The 22,853-nt window shown below is 37.7% G+C and overlaps 1 protein-coding gene and 1 non-coding gene across 7 annotated transcripts in view; both read left to right on the top strand.

Moving 5' to 3' along the window:
- The window catches only part of HECTD1 (HECT domain E3 ubiquitin protein ligase 1), a 99,563-nt gene that overhangs the window by 8,956 nt on the left and 67,754 nt on the right, over positions 1 to 22,853 (top strand). For all 6 annotated transcript variants that reach the window (XM_059373035.1, XM_059373036.1, XM_059373037.1 and 3 more), the window contains exon 3: positions 17,348 to 17,582. In XM_059373035.1, the coding sequence (XP_059229018.1) occupies positions 17,348 to 17,582 (235 nt within the window). The remainder of the gene's footprint in view (positions 1 to 17,347; positions 17,583 to 22,853) is intronic.
- LOC132000363 (U4 spliceosomal RNA) lies at positions 20,603 to 20,739 on the top strand. Its single transcript, XR_009399261.1, has one exon. It is a non-coding gene; the product is annotated as a U4 spliceosomal RNA (small nuclear RNA).

The following is a 22,853-nucleotide window of genomic DNA, read 5'->3' as shown; positions in this document are numbered from 1 at the left end:
ACAGTTTGTCTGAAGTTCTTTAAAGTAAAAATGGTGTTGCATGAAAAAAAGTGTCTGGTTGAGCTCTCCAACAGTTAAACAAGTGCTTTCCCTTGACACAGCCATCATTCTTTAGGAGGCAGAAGTGCTTTATACTCACTTCCTATTACCTGTAGTAGGTTATTAAAAAGACTGGTATTCAAGGGTTGTGATGTAGTAAAATTAATAATTTTTTTCCTTCGTCAAAGTTATTCTGTAGTGAAAGTGCTTCCCCTCCAGCCCCCATGCCAAAGCTCGGCAGTGAAGACTACAGCTACTAGTAGTATAGTTTAGTACCCTTGCCTTGATTCATGCTGAAATGCCAGCAGTTTCATCCACCATTGCTTTTGCATCATTAGTGTACATGTCAACACAGGAAGCAAGTGATTCAAAAAGAGAAAAGACAATTGTGTTGAATTGTGGTGAGAGGTCAAGTAGGGTGAAGACTGAAAGCGTCCTTTGGATTCAGCTACCTTCTCAAGGACATTGATCTTAATGAGAGCTGAGTGGAGTGGTGGTGAGGGAGAGATTTGAATGGGTCCAGGAATAAGTAGGATATGAAGAAATAGAGCCAGCGAGTGTGGAAAACTTTTTCAAGAAGTTAGATTGGAATGGGGGTATGGGATTTTGTCTTTTAAAGGTCAAAGAGATAGGAGAGAGAATTTCCATAGTGTTTAGGATTCTGAGAAAGTGGGAGAAGATTGGCTTCTGTTAAGACCAGTGCTTTTTAAACTTTAGTGTGCATGATGTGAATCACCTGGGGATCTTGCTAAGCTGCAAATTATGATTCATTTGGTTTGGTGTGCTACCCGATAGTCTGCATTCCTAGTATGCTACCAGATAATGCTGAAGCTGTGGTCAGAAAAATCTTAACGTTTAGGAGTAAAGCTCTGGTCCGCTGGTGGAGAGATGGGTTTTATTTTAGGTAGTGTTTTCCTTGTAAAACAGGGCAGATGGGAAGATTAGATACAGATGTTTTAGGTTTGGTGGTTAAAAGTTTGAGGGATTTCTCTCGGATGACCTCTTCTGTCCCTGAAGTAGGAGATTGAAATGAATGATAGTATCTTGGATTGGTATGGGGAAATAATTATAATTTGCTAGTAGCTTGATAATAGATATCCCTGTCTCCAAGCTAACAATAACCAGAGTCATATCTTAAAATATTTTTCATGGTCTTTTCCCCCCAGCTTTATTGAGGTATAAATAAAAAAAATTATTTGACTGTACCACTCTATTTTATAAAATCTTTGGGTCTTTACCTAATGGATAAGTTTCAGATACCCTCAAAGACTTCTGTGTTCTCAAAGTACTACTAGATACATACCACTAGGACTTTTTCTTTTTCTTTTGTCATTTTAAAAAGTATTTATTTGAGAGAGAGCTCATGAGCTAGAGCAACCATGAGCAAGCATGAACAGAGGGGAGGGGCAGAGGGAGAAGCAGACTACCCACTGAGCGGGGAGTTGGTGGTGTTTAGGGTTCCATCCTAGGACCGTTGGATCATGAACTGAGCTGAAGGCAGCCACTCAACTGACAGAGCCACCCAGGCACCCTTACTTTTTTTCTTCCTATTGCCAAGCATAGAGTTTGGCATATAATAGCTAATAACGACATAGTGAACAAAATGAAGTGATTTATATTGTGCTTGCTTTTCATTTATGCCTAAAGAAAGTATTTTTGGGATCATGAAATTGGTTGAGGAGCATATAAAAAGAGGAGCATTGTAAAACAGTGACAGAATCAATATATATATATTTTTCCCTAACCCCCTGCCTTTATGTACCTGCTTTTTCCATCTTAACTTCTGTTTTCTTCTACCCCATGGCAGAGTAATAGGGAAGTGAAATTACTTTTTTTTTGATAAGCCCTACAGCTGATCCTTCCTTGGATAGGGAATGTTCATTATTTCAAATACATATAATACTAAAAAGTTAAGTAATTTCTGTTTACACAAATCAACTATTGTTTATGTACTTCTTTTCAATGGACAGCAGAAAGAAGTGTTAGAAGATGAGAACCATTCTCTGTAAGGGAGCTCATAGATAATAATAATCTTCAGTGAGCTTTTGTTAAGTTTACCAAAGTGTCTTTCACCTTAAAATACTTTTTTTTTTTAAAGATTTTATTTATTTATTTGTCAGAGAGAGAGCGAGCGAGAGCGAGTACAGGCAGACAGAGTGGAAGGCAGAGTCAGAGGGAGAAGCAGGCTCCCTGTGGAGCAAGGAGCCCGATGCGGGACTCGATCCCAGGACGCTGGGATCATGACCTGAGCCGAAGGCAGCTGCTTAACCAACTGAGCCACCCAGGCGTCCCACCTTAAAATACTTTTTAAAAATAGATTTTATTTATTAATTTGACAGAGAGAGACACAGTGAGAGTGGGAACACAAGCAGGGGGAGTGGGAGAGGGAGAAGCAGGCTTCCTGCTGAGCAGGGAGCCTGATGCAGGGCTCAATCCCAGGACCCTGGAATTATGACCTGAGCTGAAGGCAGACGCTTAACAACTGAGCCACCCAGGTGCCCCTCACCTTAAAATATTTAAAAAAAAAAACACACACACACATATTCTTCTTTGTAGCTGTAAACAATGTATGTTTTGCATACTTATTGACTGTGCCATGAGACCTTTTAGTTCCTTAGGGCCCAGCACTGTCTTATTCATCTTTGTATCCTACCTTCCAATACCTAGCACCGTACTTGGCATAAAAAAGTACTATCTGTTCAGTAGATACTTACTTAATGAATTGCAGTCAGATTTGTGTGTGTTTTAATTGGAGAAAAGCAAGTCTGCGTATTGGAATTTTACTCCTTTTCCTTTGAGAAGGAAGGCCATAATTTTCAACTGCTATGCCAGGAGTTATTTTTAGTTAAGCAATACACGGAGAGTCAACGCTGGGAGCAGGGACAAAAATGAAAGAAGAGGAGCACCTGGGTGGCTCAGTGGGTTAATAAGCCTCTGCCTTTGGCTCAGGTCATGATCTCAGGGTCCTGGAATAGAGCCCTGCATTGGGCTCTCTGTTCAGCAGAAAGCCTGCTTCCTACTCTTTCTCTGCCTGCCTCTCTGCCAACTTGTGATCTCTCTCTCTCTCTCTCTGTTAAACAAATAAATAAAATCGAGGTGCCTGGGTGGCTCAGTGTGTTAAGCCTCTGCCTTCGGTCCAGGTCATGATCTCGGGGTCCTGGGATTGAGCCCCACATTGGGCTCTCTGCTCAGCAGGGAGCCTGCTCCCTCAACCCTTTCTGCCTGCCTCTTTGCCTGCTTGTGATCTCTGTCTGTCAAACAAATAAATAAAAATATTTTAAAAATAAATAAATAAATAAAATCTCTTTTTTAAAAAGGTTAAATTTTATATTATAAATCTTCAAAAATCTTGGCCCAAGTCCAAGCAATACAGTCTAGAAGAAGGATAGGATAGTTACAGTATAAAAACTATTACAGTTCCCAAGGAAATTATTTATCTTTGGAACCTCATGAAGGCTTTTGTTCTCATTTTTTTGTTTGTTTTAAGATTTTATTTATTTATTTGAGAGAGAAAGAGAGAGTGAGCGATAGAGAGCAGGGGCAGAGGGAGAGGGAGAGGGAGAAGCAGGTTCCCTGCTTAGCAGGGAGCCTGACGCAGGGCTTGATCTGAGGACTCAGGGATCATGACATGAGCCAAAGGCAGATGCTTAACCAACTAAGCCACTCAGATGCCCCATTCTTGCTTTAAGTTACTTACTCTGCTTTCATCAGAGAAAGATTCTGTTGTCATTGCAGGTAGCATTTCCTAATTAGGCTATTTTTAGGTCTATAAACTGGTATTAGGTCTATAAACTGGTGTAGTACTAGGTTTAATTATATAAAAATAATTTCCACCCATAATGTGAGAGATAAATCTTCAACAAATTTAAAAGTTTGAAAAGCGGGGCGCCTGGGTGGCTCAGCGGGTTAAAGCATCTGCCTTCGGCTCAGGTCATGATCCCAGGGTCCTGGGATCGAGCCCCGCATCGGGCTCTCTGCTCAGCAGGGAGCCTGCTTCCTCCTCTCTCTCTGCCTGCCTCTCTGCCTACTTGTGATCTCTGCCTGTCAAATAAATAAATAAAATCTTAAAAAAAAAATAAAAGTTTGAAAAGTTCTTTAATTATAAATAAAAGTTTGTACCATGGATGTATACTTTTAGCTCTATTCAGAGAGTGCTGTGATTATGATATGCTTGATACTAATTTTTTTTCTTAAATTTATTTAAATTACACACAGTAAAGTTCGGAGTTTTGACAAATGCAAAGTCACGTAACCACCACCACAATTAAAATTCAGCACAGTTCCAACATCCCAAAACATTCCCTAGAGCTGTCCTTTGAAGTTAAATCCTTCCCATCTCCAGTGCTTGACAACCTGTGAGTGGTCTGTTCTTTGATGCTATAATTTTGACTTTACCAGAATGTTGTATAAGTAAAATCTCATATACATTGTGTAGTGTTTTGAGTCTGGCTTCATAAGTGTAGTATATTGCATTTGAGAGTCATCTGTGCTGCTGTGTGTATAATAAATAGGTCCTTCCTTTTAATATCTGTGTAGTACCATTTTATGGTTGTACCCCACAGATGGTTTATCCATTTACCTCTTGAAAGACATCTGGCTTTGCAGTTTTGGTGATTATGACCAGAGTTGCAATAAACATTAGTATATAGATTTCTGTGTAAATATGTATTTTCATTTCTTCTGCAATTGTTAGAGAAAAGTCTGACGGGGCACCTGGGTGGCTCAGTCTTTCAGCGTCTGCCTTCTGCTCAGGTCATAATCCCAGAGTCCTGGGATTGAGCCTTGCATGGGGCTCCCTGCTGGGTGGAAAGCCTGCTTCTCCCACTCCCCATGCTTCTGTTCTCTCTCTTGCTGTGTTTCTCTCTGTCAAATAAATAAAATCTTTACAAAAAAAAAAAAAATCACTGCAAAATTTAAAAAAAAAAAAGGAAAATCTGACAAGTTGGAGAATTTGGCAGACTGACCTCAAAATTTATATGGAAATGCAAAGGACCTACATTAGCCAAAACAACTTTAATTAGAGGACTAATAATATCATACTTAAATTCCTGTTATATTGGTGCAGTAATCAAAACATTATGGTATTGATGTAAAGCAAAATGGATTGATGAAATGGAGCAGAGAGTCAGAAATAGATTGACATACCAGATATTTTATTTCAACAAAGGCAGTTCAATGGAAAAGAGTAGTATTATTTTATGGTGCTGGAACAAATGGTGTCCATGTGGAAAAAAGAAAAAATTAACTGTGACTAATGTACCACACCATATATAGAAATAAAATGAATCATAGACCTTAAGGAAGAACCTAAAACTATAAGACCTCTAGAAGAAAACATAGGAGATATCCTTGTGACCCTCGGTTAGTCAAATATTTCTTAAGTAAATACCAAAAGCACAACCCATAAGAGAATAAATTGGTATGTTTGAAGGTTTTTATAACTAATTGTTTGTGTAATAGAGGACTGTTTAAGTTATTTAATTCTTTGTGTTGTTGTTTTTTTTTTTAAGATTTTATTCATTTATTTGAGAGAGAGGGAGAGGCAGAGATAGTGACAGAGATAGTGAGAGAAAGCATAAGTGGGGAGGAGAGGGAGAAGCAGGCTCCCCCCGAGCAGGGAGCATGATGTGGGGCTTGATCCCAGGACCCTGGAATCATGACCTGAGCAAAAGGCAGACGCTTAACTGACTGAGCCACCCAGATGGCCCCAAGTTACTTAATTCTTGAGTGAATTTTAGTAGAATTGGGCTAACTAATGTGAATTAGAATTTGTGGGCATAGAGTTGTTTGCAATATTCCTTTTTATCCTTAGGTGTTTGTACAGTGTGTTGGGATAATCTTATTTTTCATCTTCATACTGGCAATTTTTATGTTTTGATCAATCTGGCTAAATATTTATCAGTTTTATTAATCTTTATAAAAAAGTGGCTTTTGGTTTAATTCATTTTTTATTTTTCTGCTTTACGTTTCATTGATTTCTGCTCTTAATTCCTTCTACATTGGTTTGAGATTTAATTTGCTCTTTTTTTTTTTTTAGTTCTTAGATGGAAGCTCAGGTTACTGATTTGAGACCTTGTCTAATATAAGCATTTAATACTATAAATATCTCTTTTCTGCTTTAGTTGATGTTATATATTTATTTTAATTTGGTTCAGAATACTTAAAAATTTTGTTTGGCAGTTTCTTTTTGACCCTTGTGTTATTTAGAAGTGTGTTGCTTAATTTACAGATATTTAGGGTTTTCCAGGTATTTTTGTGGCACTATTGTGGTTAGAAAATATACTTTATATTATTTTAATTATTTTAAATCTATTAAGGTTTGTTTTACCACCCATGATATGGTCTGTTTTTGGTGATACATCCACATACACATCAGAAGAATGTATGTTTTGCTCTCTTTGGGAGGAATGTCTGTAAGTGTGAAATTAGGTCAGGTTGGTTGATAGTGGTGTTCAGTCTATATCCTTGTTGATTTTCTGTCTATTTGTTTTATAGGTTATTGAAAGAGAGGTGTTGAAGTCACCAAGTGTAATTGTAGATTTATCTATTTCTTTTCACTTACCTCAGTTTTTCATGTATTTTGAAGCCTTGTTAGGTGCCTTTAAAAGGATTGTTGGGAAATTTTATCTTCTTTATCGTTATGAAAACTCTTTTTATCTCTGGTAATTTTCCACGTTCTGAAGTTTATTTTGTTTTACATAACTATAGTCACTTAAGCTTGCTTGCTTGCTTTCTTGTTTTTTCTCTTTTCTTTCTTTCTTTTTTTTTTCCCCCAAGATTTTATTTATTTATTTGAGAGAGAGACACACAATGAGAGAGGGAACACAAGCAGGGGGAGTGGGAGAGGGAGAAGTAGACTAAGTAGACTCCCCACTGAGCAGGGAGCCTGATATGGAGCTTGATCCTAGGACCCTGGGATCATGACCTGAGCCAAAGGCATATACTTAATGAGTAAGCCACCCAGGTGCCCCAAGATTTTATGTTTAAGTAATCTCTGTACCCGACATGGGGCTCAAATTCACAACCCTGAGATCAAGAGTCCCATGTTCCACTAAATGAGCCAGTCTGGTGCCCTTCTAGTTTCCTTTTGATAGTGTTTATTTGATCTTTTCCATCCTTTAAGTTTTAACCAATGTATGTTATTATATGTAATGTGGGTTTCTCGTAGACAGTACATGGTTAGCTTGTGTTTTTTTTTAATCCAGCCTGGTTGTCTTCCTTTAATCCAACCAGTCTTTTTTTAATTGGTGAGTTTAGACCATTTATATTTAATGTAATTTTTGATGTGTTTGGAAATATGTCTAACATTTTACTTCTTGTTTTTTGTTCTGTCGCTCACCTATGCTCACTCTCTCTCCTTTTTCTGTTTCTTCTTTCCTGCCTTTCCTTACTTGAATATTTTGTAACATTTTAATTTAACTTGCCTGTTAGGTTTTGGTTCACTTTATATTTTTTTAATGGTTGCTATGGGAATTGCAATTAACTAAGAGTTAGTGTTGTACCATTTAATGTGAAGAAGCCTTCCCTTTATCCTTCATATTATAATTTTTGTATGTTTTAAGTCTATATACATTGAAAATCTCAAGATGTAGTCTTAAAATTTTCACTTTCAAAAGTCAGTTTAAGAGGAGAAAAATAATCTGTTATATTTATATTCCTATTTGTTATTTCTGTTGTTCTTCCTTCATTCCTGAAGTTCCTTGTATGTCTCTGGTATCATTTTCTTTAACTTCGAAGAACTTTCCCTAGCATTTCTTTTTCTTTTATTTTTTTAAGATTTTATATATTTATTTGAAAGGGAGCAGAGAGGGAAAGAGATCTTGGGGTAGGGGGGCAGAGGGAAAAGCAGTCTCCCCTCTGAGCAGGAAGCCTGATATGGTGCTGGATCCCAGGATTCTGGGATCATGACCTGAGCCAAAGGCAGGTCATAAAAACTGAGCCACCCAGTGGCCTAGGTGCCCTTTCTTTTCTTTTCTTTTTTTAAGTAGGAGCCACACCCAGTGTTGAACACAACATGGGGCTTGCACTCAGGACCCTGAGATCAAGACCTGAGCAGAAATCTTGTTGAATTGGACATTTAACCAACTGAGCCACCCAGGCGCCCCTCTTTAATATTTGTTTTAGGGAAGTTCATTGGTGATTAATCTCTTAGTTTTCTTTCATCTGAGAATGTTTTTATTCTATATTTATGCTGTGAAGATATTTTTGCTGGATATAAAATTTTGGGGTGACAGTTCTTTTCAGCATTTTAAAGATCTTATTCCATCGTTTTCCAGCCTTTATGGTTTCTGATGAGAAGTCTGCATTTATTCTGATCTTTGTTTCTTTGCATTGCTTTTCCTTTTGCTGCTTTTAAGATTTTTTTAAAAATTTACCTTTGTGGGGTTTTGCTGTTTGATTATGATTTGCCTGTGCATGGTTGTCTTAATTGAAGTTTGCTGAGCTTCTTCAATTGTATGCCTTTCACCATTTGGAACATTTCTTTGTCAAATCTATTTTCTATCGACATTTTGTTTTCTCCTTTCCTTCTGGGGCTCCAGTGGCACAACTGTTACACTTTTTAATGTGTTCCCTTGGATGCCTGTCACTATTTCCCTTTTTCTCCCAGTCTTTTCACTCTGTTTTTCAGATTGGATAATTTTTATTACCTGTTTTCAATTTCACTGACTATGTTTTATGGCTTTTGAGCCCATCTAGTGAAATTTTCCCCCCACTCACAAATTGTACTTTTTCTTTCTTTCTTTTTTGTTTTTTAAAGATTTTATTTATTTGACGGAGAGAGAGAGATCACAAGCAGGCAGAGAGGCAGGCAGACAGAGAGAGAAGGGGAAGCAGGCTCCCTGTTGAGTGGAGAGCCCGACGTGGGGCTTGATCCCAGGACTCTGGGATCATGACCTGAGCTGAAGGCAGAGGCTTAACCCACTGAGCCACCCAGGTGCCCCATCTTTTTTTTTTTTTAAGATTTTATTTATTCATTTGAGATAGCACAGGCAGGGGGGGAGATGGAGGGAGAGGGAAAAGTAGATTCTGTGCTGAACTGGGAGCCTGATGTGGGGTTTGAGCTCAGGATCCTGGGATCATGACCTGAGCTGTATGCAGATACTTAACCTGAGCCCCCCAGGCCCCCCTGTACTTTGTATTTCTGAAACTTCCATTTGATTCTTTTTTATGTGTTCTGTTTCCAGTTATTTCAAGAATGTTCACATTTACCTCTTGGGGTATAGTTACAATACCTAATTGATAATCCTCCTTGATAATTTTCGTTTCTTTTTCTTTTTTTTACCCCTGATAATTTTTAAATTTTATTTCATTTTATTTTTAAAGATTTTATTTATTTATTTGACTGAGATCACATGTAGGCAGAGGTAGGCAGAGAGAGAGGAGGAAGCAGGCTCCCCGCTGAGCAGAGAGCCCAATGCGGGGCTCCATCCCAGGACCCTGAAATCATGACCCGAGCCGAAGGCAGAGGCTTAACCCACTGAGCCACTCAGGCGCCCCTACCCCTGATAATTTTAATATCTAGTTGTCTCAGGCTTATATCTGTTGATAGTTCCCCCTCCCCCCATCGCTGCCAGGTAGGCTCCATGTGTAGTGTGAAGCCTGACATGAGTCGGGAACTTATGACCCTGAGATCAGGACCTGAGCTGAGATCAAGAGTCAGATAGATGCTCAACCGACTGAGCTACCCAGGCACCCAGCTGTCTTTTTCTTGAGTTGGTTAAGTCAGATTGTACTGATTCTTTGTGTTTCAAGTTTTTTTATGGCTTCATGCTCAATGTGGGCATTGAACTCATGACCCTGAGACTGAAGAGTTACATGCTCTACTGACTGAGTCAGCCAGGCACCCCTGTTTCAAATTATTTTGGATTTTATCTTAGCTATTTGGGATATTGTTAGACTCTGGGTTTTATAACAATCCTCTGGAGATAATGTTGATTTTGTTTTGTGTTGGCATGCAGTCATTCTGATTTGATTTAGATTGCAAGTTCTGACTTGCCCTCTGTGGGTGGTGGTTCCAATGTTAGTGATTTCATAGCTTTTGTTATGGTGTTTGGGTCTACTCTGTATGTACATTTGTCATTCAGAGTATAATCTGGGGCTTGAGTGGTGGATTATATCATAGTTCAGTTGTCAGAGTCTTTGCTGGTGTTTTTCAGCTATTTCCTTCATAGTGTAGTTTGGAGGTGAGTTTAGGACTTGTGTTGGGGATCCTTTATCTGCTCTTTCTTTTCTGAGATTTCCCCTGTATTTTTTGGCTACCTCGAGCCCTTTTTACTTGTATTCTAGCTAGAAAACTGGGACTTTCTTGATGTTATAGCTATGCTTCTTCCCATCACCTCCCCCTCCACTCTTAACCCTTATGCTGGCACTAAACTAGACTTGACTAGGCTGCTTCCAAGGTGAAAGTAGTGAGAGAAAAAGGGAAGATAACAGGATTCTTCTCATGCTCTTTTATCCATAGGGGCTCCTTTTCTTAGTGCCCAGTTCTCTCCAGCACCTTAGATGCTCATGCCATCTCTACTGCACTGTGCATGTGTCACTCAGGATTTAGTGTGAGGCTTAACTCTGAGGTTAGCCTTGGGGCCAGGTAGGGAGTAGGAAGCCCCAGGAATTTCTCCCCACGCTCTCTGGCTCACAGAGACCCTCTTTGTTGGTCCTCTCTGAGTTTATGTTCTTTGTTCCTGCTATATAGTTTGAGACCTGACCCATCAAGGCGTCAAACCAGAAAAGAAAAGAGGAAAGGAAAAATGCCCCTGAAACTTACTTCTATCATGGGTCCTTATTTAAGTTTTGACTTCCTTCCTTAGTCCATCTGCTCTTTACTTTTCAGAGTCTTCAGATGGTTGCTTTTTTTTTTCCCCCAAGGTTTTTGATTATAATTGGGAGAAATAGGCTATAATAAACTTAATGTAGTTGACTTGCCCCAAATTTTAAATTTATTTTTCTGGGAATTGTAAAATACACTTGTTTTAGAGATTTAGAAAAATCAGAAAAGCTTAGAGAATGAGAAGTGCAGAGAATGAGAAATTTGTACAAATCAGAAAAGTTTAGAGAAGTTTTTAGAGAAATTATCTGTAATTGCACTATCTAGTACTAAGCTATTTTAACTTTTTCCTTTTTTTTTTTCTCTGAATATTTTAACATGATGAACACCTTAATGGATATGATTTTTCTTCTTTTACCTAATATTTTTATTAAACAGTATTTGTATCATAATCTTTTTAGTAAGTACCTCAGTAAAACCAGCATAATCTGTCATATGGATGTGTCATATACTTAATCATGCCCTTGTTATTAGATACATGATTTATGTCACTGTGACTATCTTTGTATATACCTTTTTAAAATTAACATATAATACATTATTTACTTTAGGGGTACAGGTCCGTGAATCATCAGTTTTACATAATTTACAGCACTCACCATAGCACATACCCTCCTCAATGTCCATAACCTAGCCACCCTTTCCCTCCCCGCCCTCCCCCACATACATTTTTGCCTGATAACTTTTTTGGAACTCTTGATATCACAATTCATATATGAGGAAATCAAACTTTCCTTAATCTGTTTTAAATGATATTTAATTATTTTCTGAAGTCTAACCCAGTGTGTTTGCATATAATTATCTTCTTATAAACATTTTCAAAATGGTATTACTTTTGATAGAGGATCTTGTAGTTTTTGATTGTTTTGAACTTTAGAGTTCATTGTAGGAAAATGTAATTGAAGATGATGTTATAAGCTTTTAGTCCTTGGAGGTATGAATTAATAGGTTAGTAAATTGTGATTTTTATTTTTTTAAGGGAAAATGGAATGGAGATTTTAAAATGATGTTAATATATGCCCAGTATGGTTTCATATCTGCCTCCAGTATGTATTCATATAGAAATAAGGTCTGCATTAGAAATACAGCAATGAGATATGAGTGATTAAATTTATTTTGTAGTAAATTTTTTGTGATTCTAATTAGAGACTCTCTATAGCCTGAAGTGTTTGTCTGTGGGTGTATGCATGCAGCTTTAGGTTCTTTTGTATTTTCTTGGTGGGGCTTGAATAATTCTGTGTTTAATTTTAAGTTTATTGGGGCACCTGGGTGGTACAGTCAGTTGTGTCTGCCTTTGACTCAGGCTATGATCCCAGGGTCCTAGGATCTAGCCTCGAGTCAGGCTCCCTGCTCAGTTGGGAGCCTGCTTCTTTCTTACCTTCTGCGCCACCCTCTTCAAACCCCCTGCTCATGCTCACTCACCCTCTCAAATAAATAAATAAAATCTTTTTTTTTTTTTTTAATTAAAGTTTATGGCACCTGGGTGGCCCAGTTGGTTAAGCGACTACCTTTGGCTTAGGTCATGATTTTGGAATCCCAGTATCAAGTCCCACATCAGGCTTCCTGCTCAGCAGGACTCTCCCCCCTCTCATGCTCTCTCACATACTCATTCTCTCCCTTCAAATCAATAAAATCTTGTTTAAAAAAAGTTTATTAATTCTATCCTGGCCAGCCAAATTTTAAGTGTTTTATCAGTTTAAGTGTTTATCAGTTTACATATAAGTGTTTATCACTTTAGCAAAAAATTATTTTATTTTATTATTTTTTAAGATTTTATTTATGAATTTCACAGAGAGAGACACAGTGAGAGAGAGAACACAGGAGGGAGAGTGGGAGAGGGAGAAGCAGGCTTCCCGCTGGGTGGGAAGCCCGATTTGGGGCTTGATCCCAGGACCCTGGGATTATGACCTGAGCTGAAAGCAGAGGCTTAACCCACTGAGCCACCCAGGGGCCCCCAGGTTAGCAAAAATTTAAAGGTAGTAGCATTTTGTATGGCTTAGCAGTGGGGAAATAAGTACTCGAAATGCTTGTGGTGGAATTATACTTTTGTTTTTTTGACTTATTTTATTTTTTATTTATTTACTTATTTAATTTTATTTATTTTATTCATTTATGTTACTTTTGTTATTTTTTAAAGATTTTATTTATTTATTTGACAGAGGGAGACACAGAGAGGGAACACAAGCAGGGGGAGTTGGAGAGGGAGAAGCAAGCTTCCCGCTGAGCAGGGAGCCCGACATGGGGCTCGATCCCAGGACCCTGAGATAACGACCTGAGCCGGAGGCAGATGCTTAACAATTGAGCCACCCAGGCGCCCCTTTAATTTTTTTTTTAGATAGAGTGTGCTGGGGAGGGAGAAGAGAGGGAGAGAGAGAATCATAAGCAGGATCTACACCTAGCGTCTCCTGACAAGAGGCCTTGAGCTCATGGCCCTGAGATCATTTCCTGAGCTGAAATCAGGAGTCGGGTGCTTAACCAACTGAGTTACCTAGGTGCCTCTCAAGTTTTTATTTAAATTTGCAATCAGAAATCTGTGTATAACCTTTGACCCCCAGAAACTTAACTACTTATATCTTCCTGTTGACCAGAAGCCTTACTGATAGAAATAACAGTTACTGGATGGTATTTATGAAAAAACAAAAACAAAAATCCCCAACAACCCATGTACAAGTGGGTCTGCACAGTTTAGACCCTGTGGTCAGTTGTACTGGTACAGGCGTGTAAAGATACACCTCCAGGAGTATTCACTACAGCACTATTACAAATAGTAAAAAAACTGGAAACTACCCTAGTGGTGAATAATGTATGGCTCTTCATTATACTGGATGTTATGTTGACATTAGAAAGATTGAGCTAGGCCTGTTTATTTTAAAGTCGGAAAGTGGTCATAGCATTATCAATCAAAGAAATAAGCAAATTATAGGATCCTATTTATATATAGTATGATCCTACTTATCTATAACAAAAGCTTGATGATGTTGCACTAGAATCATCTGATGACTTGGTCTTTCACATGCCCATGATACTGGCTTTAAGTTAGGACTTCTCAGTTTGTTAATTGGAACACCTACTAGCCTTGTGATATGGCTTGGGCTTCTTCATAGTGTAGTGGTTATGTTGCAAAAACAGAGTCTGAAGAGAGTCAAGTAGCTTTTGTTGGCTCAGCTTTAGAAGTCACCCAGCTGTCACTTTTACTTTACTCATAAAGCTGTTCAGATTCAAATAGTGGGAACATAGGCCCTCTCAATGGGAATGAGTATCAGAGTCACATCATAAAAAGAGTACTGGGGGGAGTGCCAGGGTGGCTGAGTTCGTTGAGTATATGACTGTTGAATTTAGCACAGGTAATGACCTCAGGGTCCTGGATCAAGCCCCAGGTTGGGTATTATGCTCAGTGGGGAGTCTACTTGAGGATTCTTTCTCCCCACCTCTCTCTGTCCCTCCCACCTAAAATAAATAGGTAATCTTAAAAAGTATATATGTGGAATGGGAGATGATGTGGATATTGTTGGAAAATAAAATCTGCAACATCATGTAATTCTTCAACTCTCTGTCCTTTGTACATGCTTTTCTCCTTACTTGGAATAGAAGGGCTTGTCTGCTCAGCCAACTTCTGTCATGTGGTTTATCAAGCATTTTTTTATGTCCTGAGCCCTGTACTACACATTTTAGATCCATTATCTCAGATCTTTGCAATAACTCTCCAAAGCAAAGAATGTCTTGACTTTACTCAGATGTCTTCCTTTTTTATGAGGACTTCCTTTCCCCAAATCCCCTAAATTGAATTTATTTATTTGACAGGCAGAGATTGCAAGTAGGCAGAGAGGCAGGCAGAGAGACAGAGGAGGAAGCAGACTCCCTGCTGAGCAGAGAGCCCGATGTGGGGCTTGATCCCAGCACCCTGGGATCATGACCCAAGCCGAAGGCGGAGGCTTTAACCACCCAGGCACCCCTAAACTAAATTTCTTGAGACAGGAATTATTTTCACTATATTCCTGTATGTATATATACATTCATGTATATATATATACATATATGTATACATGTATACATATATGTATTTCATGTATTCATCAAATATTTGAGTATCCAGTAGATAACAAGTCTGGATCTGTTGTAGGAAAACAGTTAAGGCACAGACATGCTCTCTAGTAGCTCATGTTTTCATGGATGAGACAGGTAAATGGGAAAATATAATTTAGCTTGATGGATGCTTTTGATAGATGGATTTTACTGAGTGCTCTAAAACCACCCAAGAGGAGCATAACTGGGAATGGGTAATGAGTTGGTTTATGTGCAGGCCTCTTAAGGAGGTCCTTAATATGCTCTTTCTAAGTTGCTTGTGATAATTCTAAGTGGAGATAGTGATTGTGAGTGAGTTGGTCTGGGTTGGAGGTAACATTTTGGGACTTTTCATTGATATATGGATGAGATTTAGATCCATGAGGTACTAACAAAGAGAATAGAAGAGACCAAATAGAGAAAAGCCAGGGAGTTCAGGACCAAGACTGGATGGAAAACCAAGGGAGTCACAAAGCCTAGAAAAAATTAAAGGAATGGTGAAATACTCATTGTAGATTGTGGAAGAAGTGTAGCAGAATTATTGGACATTGTGTTCATTTAAGGTTGGTGATAACAAATTTATAGTGACATCATTTTTCTTGATTGTGTAAATCTTATTTCTTAGTTACCCCCTGTTGACATGGATTCAGACCTTAGGAAAGTTACGGTTGTAGTGGTAGCCTGGGGGGCGGGGGGAAGCAAGGAACTTTTGAGGACCTTGCTCAAAGAAGGTAAGCAAGTGCTGTTGAATAACCATAAATCTCTGGTTTGAATTCAAAGACTGATTTGATTATCTGTCAGCATATGGTTTCTTTGAAAATGATACTAAGAAGTTCTCTGTTGGGATGCCTGGGTGCCTTAGTCAGTTAAGCATCTGTTCTCAGCTCAGGTCATGATCCCAGGATCCAGGGTCCTGTATCAGGCTCCCTGCTCAGTGAGGAGTCTGCTTCTCCCTATCCCTCTTCCTGCTGCTCCCCCTGCTTGTGCGCTCGCTCTCTCTCTCTCTCTCTCTCTCTGTCAAATAAATAAGTAAAATCTTAAAAAAAAAAAAAAAAACAAAAGAAAAAAGAAGAGGAAGAAGAAAGAAAAGAAAGAAGGAAATTCTTTGAAAGCACCTGGGTGGCTCAGTTAGTTAAGTGTTTGTCTTTGGCTCATATCCTGGGGTTGAGCACTGGGTCAGGCTCCAAGCTCAGCAGGAAGCTTGCTTCCTCTCTTGGCTGCTTGTTTCTCCCTCTCCCTGCCATTTCCTCTGCTTGTGTGCTCTCACTCTTTCTCTCAAATAAATAAATAAATAAAATCTTAAAAGATAAGGGGAAAAAATCCCTGATCTACAACTGAAGAGACAGGTTTAAGGTATTACCTGTTTATATTATAATGGTGGCTTTTTTTTTTTTTTTAAGATATATTTATTTATGTGGGAGAGTGTGTTTAAGTGTTGGGGGAGGGTTAGAGGGAGGGAGAGAAGGCAGACACTTAACCGACTGAGCCACACAGGTGCCCAACACATATTTTTTAAAAGCTACTAAAGATACACACTAAAATTTGAAGGAAAAATAATTCCACTAGTACATTTAGAGGACTGCCTTTTATGTTATTAGTAGCTCATTTAAAGCTTAGTTTGTGCAGAGAAGTTAGAATAATGTATTTAATGTCATATAACTGAGATTTCTTCTAAATGTAGATCATAATCTTTCATATTTAAAGTGTTGATAAAATATAGAGGGTATTATTGGTACCTCACAAATTCTGCTTTTGACTATATAGCTAATTAGTTCAGTGTGGTGCCAGCATACAGGCCTAAGTGTTCAATATATATAATTTTACTTAATTTTCATATCATCCATATAAAGTTGGTATTTTTTAGATGTTATTTTTGGTTTATCACTGAGGAAACAGGATCACAAAGGTTAAAAAGTTGCTGTATGTGTTATCCTTATCTATTAAACCCCAGATCAGCACTTGGTCTAATAAAACATTAATTAAATAATATCCCTGGCCTACAGGACCTTTTAGGATAAATAAGGAAATAAAGTGATAGATTAAGTAGTGTAGGCACTGTTTGTATGAAGTTTTTAGGAACATGAAAGTACCACTTAGTGATTTGGTGAGGTTAGGAAAGGTTTTACAGAGCAGTTGATGTTTGAGCTGTGTATTGAATAGGGATTTTTTTTTTAAAACATGGTTTCAAGTTAATGCTACTACCTTAAAACTGTTGCTAACTTGATATTTTCAGCAGTGATGAGATTAGCGTGTAAGTATTTTCCTGGAAACAAAAGCAATGTGAGAAATACTACCTAATACGCATGAAGACACAGTGTTGAATGTGCTGTATTATGTTACAGTTTTTATTTATGATTTTGTTATTATTTTGATGTGAAGAATTTAGTAATCCTAGGTATAATATGATTTCTTTCACTACAGATGTCCTCCTCGCACTTTCTTACCAGCCCTCTGCAAAATTTTTCTTGATGAAAGTGCTCCAGACAATGTGTTAGAGGTGACAGCCCGTGCCATCACATACTATCTGGATGTATCTGCAGAATGCACCCGAAGGATTGTTGGGGTTGATGGAGCTATAAAAGCACTTTGTAATCGTTTAGTTGTGGTTGAGCTTAATAACAGGACTAGCAGAGACTTAGCTGAACAGTGTGTAAAGGTAAGTCTTAATTGTGTATTTACTAGCCCATTTGAAGATGACTGGAGAATAAAAAATAGATTTTGCTAATGAAAGAAAATTCTTTCATTATTCTTACTTTATTGAGAGTGGTTGACAGCAATGGACGTTGTAGTCCTTGTTGTATCCAAGAGGATCCCGTACAGCTTGGGAAAAGAAATCTTCTCTTCAAAGGAAAATTGTAGGTCACTGGTAATGCTCTCCTATGCTGGCTCCTGGGTTTCCAGTAGCTTTTGAGATTGGTTATCCCTGTTCTTAGCCAAAATGATTTTGTATGACAACAGCCATGACAACTAATGCTGATTATTACAGTCAGGCATTATACTAAACACTTTACATGTCTTAACTCACTTAGTCTTCATGACAACTTTATATGAAGTAGGTGTTGCTAATATCAGCATTTCTGTTTTTTATTTGAAAAAAATTCAAGCATATTGAATATTGAGGTTAAGTAACTTGGTTGGTGGTGATAGAAGTAGTTTATGACAGAGCCAGAATTCGAAGATGAGGAGTTTGAAATTAGGAAGTCTGGTTTGACGGCCCATGGATTTAACTATTTTTTTGTACTTCCTTTAGATTAGCTATTTTGTGTTATTCCTGGTGGGACTAATTTATGAACTTTATGTGACTTTGAAAGCACCAGTGCTGGGTCAGTAGTTTAATAGAACTACTTGATGAGCACATTTAGACTTTACATATTTTTTTTTGTTTATGATTCCGGTTTCATTCTTGTTAAGATTCTTCCTGCAGTTTTCAAACATTCTGTCTCAGGATCCCTTTACAAGTCTTATTGAGGGGACCTCAAAGAGCCTTATGTAGGTTATATTTATTTATCTTTACCATATTAGATATTAAAACTGAGAAATTTAGAACATATATTTATCTGAAAATAATAGACTCATTATGTGTTAACATACATTTTTAATGAAAAATTACTTCCAGAACAAATAGAAAATTAATGAGAACAGTAGCATTGTTAAGCATTTTTGTATGTCTCTTTAATAATGTCTGACTTAATAAAAGAAGTCAGGTCTGTCCTCATGTCTACTTGTGCATTCAGTCTATTGCTATATCACATATAGCTTTAAAAAAATCCCACCTTACACTCCTGAAGGAATGAGAATGAAAAAGATAATTACTGTCATGGTATTGGTATTACGAAAAAAGTTTTAACCTCATGGATCTTTGAAGATGTCTTCTCGACACTTCGAGAACTGCTGTTACAGGTGTTAATGTCTTGATTTTCTGCCTCTGTGTCTGTAGATTTATTTTTGTCTCTAGACTCAGATGAAGTGGTATCTATTTTCCTGGTTAGAGCTTTTCCCCCTTATTCTCTCTGTCTTTTTAAAATTTAACTCATTAATTTTAGAGAACATGAGTGTATGAGCAGTGGCAGGGGAAGAAGGAGAGATAGAATCTCAAGCAGACTCCACACTGAGTGTAGAGCCTGACTCAGGGCTTGATCTCATAACCCTGAGCTCATGATTTGAGCTGAAATCAAGAATTGGACACCCAGCGACTGAGCCACCCAAGTTCCTCTCTGTCTTATTCTCTTGGTCATATTACTTCATGTTTCTTACAGGACTGCGATTTTACTCCATTGTTTATTCATCAACTCCTATTATTTCAAACTCTGTCTTGTCTTTTACACCCTGCTCTCCCTTTTTCTGTTTCCTTTGCAGATTATTGTTATTAATTTATTCTTAAATGGTAGTATTTTCCAAGGTTCTTTTTTTTTAACCTTCTTAAAACTACAACTTTGCCTAGATAATCCCATGTGTCAACATCAATACCATTCATTTGTATATGGCCCTCATGTCTTTATCTCTAGCCTGACCTCTCTCTTGAGTTCTAAACTCCATATTCAAAGGCTTGTTGGACAGCTCTAGCAGCTGTTTGAATTCATGATCTTTTACTACAGGTAGTTATTTTAATAATTGTCATTGAATTTACCCATTGTAGGCAGAAACTTGTGCTTTATCCTTTCTTTCCTTTTTTCCATTTTTTCCCCATTTTTCCTTCTTTCCTTTTTTCCACTCCACACATGTAATAAATGGTGAAGTATTTTTAGTTTATTTCCTTTTGTTTGTCTCTGTTATTAGAGCCTTAGTTAAGCTCTCATTCTCTCATCCCATATTAATGCTTGAATTTTTTTTGCATTTCCCTCTATATTCTCCTATGGCCCATTCCCAGTGATTAACTGGAATTCTGGTCATATTATTTTTCTGCTTAAAATGTTTTTCTGGTCTTAGCTGGTACCAAAAATTGGGATCATTCCCTGTATATTTTCAGACCACAGTGCTTTGAAATTAGAACTCAGTTGAAAGAGGAAAGTTGGAAAGAACTTAAATACATGGAGGCTAAAGAGTGTCCTACTAAAGAATGAATGGGTCAACCAGGAAATTAAAGAATTAAAAAAATTCATGGAAAGAAATGAAAATGAAACACAACTGTTCAAAATCTTTGGGATGCAGCAAAGGTGGTCCTAAGAGGAAAGTATATAGTAATACAAGCCTTTCTCAAGAAATAAAAAAGGTCTCAAATACCCAACCTAAACCTATACCTAAAGGAGCTGGAGAAGGAACAGGAAATAAAACCTAAACCCAGCAGAGAAGAGAAATAATAAAGATCAGAGCAGAAATCAATGAAATAGAAACCAAAAGAATGGTAGAATAGATCAACAAAACTAGGAGATGGTTCTTTGAAAGAATTAATGAGATTGATAAACCGCTGTCCAGACTTATAAAAAAAAAAAAAAGAGAAAGGACCCAAATTAATAAAATCATGAATGAAAGAGGAGAGATCACAACCAACCCCTAAGAAATAGAAACAATGATAAGAACATATTATAAGCAGCTATATGCCAGCAAATTAGATAATCTGGAAGAAATGGATGTATTTCTAGAGATATACAAACTACTAAAACTGAACCAGAAAGAAATAGAAAACTTGAACAGACCCATAACCAGCAAGGTTGAAGCAGTCATCAAAAATCTCCCAACACCTTTGTGCAGCGGCAGTATTGTAGCCGATGAGGTTTATCCGAGGCATGATTATTGCTAATTGAAAAATCTCCCAACAAAAAAGAACCCAGAGCCAGTTCGCTTCCTAGGGGAATTCTGGGAGACATTTAAATAAGACTTACTACTATTCTCTTGAAACTGTTCCAAAAAATAGAAATGGAAGGAAAACTTCCAAACTCATTTTATGAGGCCAGCATTACCTTGATCCCAAAACCAGGCAAAGACCCCATCGAAAAGGAGAATTGCAGACTGATATGCCTGATGAACATGGATGCAAAAATTCTCACCAAAATATTAGCCAGTAGTATCCAACAGTACATTAAAAGGATTATTCACTGTGACCGAGTGGGATTTATTCCTGGGCTGCAAGGTTGGTTCAACACCAAAAATCAATCAGTGTGATACACTACATTAATAAAAAAAGAACAAAAACCATATGATACTCTCAATAGATGCAGAAAAAGCATTTGACAAAGTATAGCATCCTTTTTTGATCAAAATTATTCACAGTGTAGGGATAGAGGGTGCATACCTCAATAAGATAAAAGCCATCTATGAGAAACCCACAGTGAATATCCTTCTCATTGGGGAAAAACAGATAGCTTTTTCCCTAAGGTCGGGAATACAGCGGGAATATCAATTATCACCACTGCTATTCAACGTAGTACTAGAAGTCCTAGCCTCAGCAATCAGACAAAAAATAAAAATAAAAAATAAAAGTCATCCAGATAGGCAAAGAAGTCAAAGCCCCATCCTTTGCAGATGATATGATACTTTATGTGGAAAACCCAAGACTCTACTCCAAAACTACTAGAACTCATAGGAATTTTACTGAATACTGACAGTGTCAGACTATAAAATCAGTGCACAGAAGTCAGTCACATTTCTATATCCCAACAACAAGACAGAAGAAAGAGAAATTAAAGAGTCGGTCCATTTACAGTTGCACCCAAAACCATAAGATATCTAGGAATGTCGAACCAAAGAAGCAAACAATTTGTACTCAGAAAACTATAGAATACTCATGAAAGAAATTGAGGAAGACACGAAATAGGAAAACATTCCATGCTTATGGATTGGAAGAACAAATATTGTGAAAATGTCTGGGCTACCTAAAACAATCTACCCATTTAATGCAATGCCCATCAAAATACCATCAATTTTTTTTTTCAAAGAAATGGAACAAATTATCCTGAAATTTGTATGGAACCAGAAAAGACCCCGAATAGCCAGAGGAATGTTGAAAAAGAAAAGCAGTGCTGGAGGCAGCACAATTCTGGACTTCAAGCTCTATTACAAAACTGTAATCATCAAGACAGTATGGTACTGGCACAAAACCAACTCATAGATCAATGGACCAGAATAGAGAGCCCAGAAATGGACCCTCAGATCTTTGGTTAATTAATCTTCAACAAAGCAGGAAAGAATGTCCAATGGAAAAAAGACAGTTTTTTTTTTTTTTTTTTCAACAAACCATGTTGGGACAATTGGATAGCCACATACAGAAGAATGAAACTGGACCATTATCTTACACCACACACAAAAATAGACTCACAGTGGATGAACGAACTCAGCATGAGACAGGAATCCATCCAAATCCTTTAGGAAAACATAGCAACCTCTGACCTTAGTTGCAGCAACTTCCTAGAAATGTCACCAAAGGCAAGGGGAACAAGGGCAAAAATGAACTATTTGGACTTCATCAAAATAAAAAGCTTTTGCACAGAAAAGGAAATAGTCAGCAAAACTAAAAGACATCCAGCAGAACAGGAGAAAATATTTGCAAGTGACATACCAGATAAAAGGCTAGTTTCTAAAATCTCTGTCTCCCTATAGTCCACATCAACCTTATCGGTCTTTAATATGAACAGTTGAGAGTTGCAGTCTTGTGTAAGGTACCCTTAATCACTGAAACATCCCATCTTTTCAACGAGAATGCTACCTTAAATCCCTTCTTTAGAGAAAATCTGCTACTGCCATTGTACCAAAATCCAACACCTGAAAAACAAGTAATCCAGTCAAGAAATGGGTAGAAAACATGAACAGACATTTCTGCAAAGAAGACATTGAGATGGCCAAGAGGCACACGAGAAAGTGCTCAGCATCATTCGGCGTCAGGGAAATATAAATCAAAATCACAGTGAGATACCACCTCACACCAGGCAGAATGGGTAAAATTAACAAGTGAGAAAACAACAGATGTTGTTGAGGTTGCACTGTTGGTGGGAAT

Source organism: Mustela nigripes, chromosome 13 (genome assembly GCF_022355385.1).
Source record: "Mustela nigripes isolate SB6536 chromosome 13, MUSNIG.SB6536, whole genome shotgun sequence".
Classification (NCBI taxonomy): domain Eukaryota; kingdom Metazoa; phylum Chordata; class Mammalia; order Carnivora; family Mustelidae; genus Mustela; species Mustela nigripes.
Note: the sequence above shows the minus strand (reverse complement) of the source record. Positions and strands in the feature narration are given on the sequence as shown.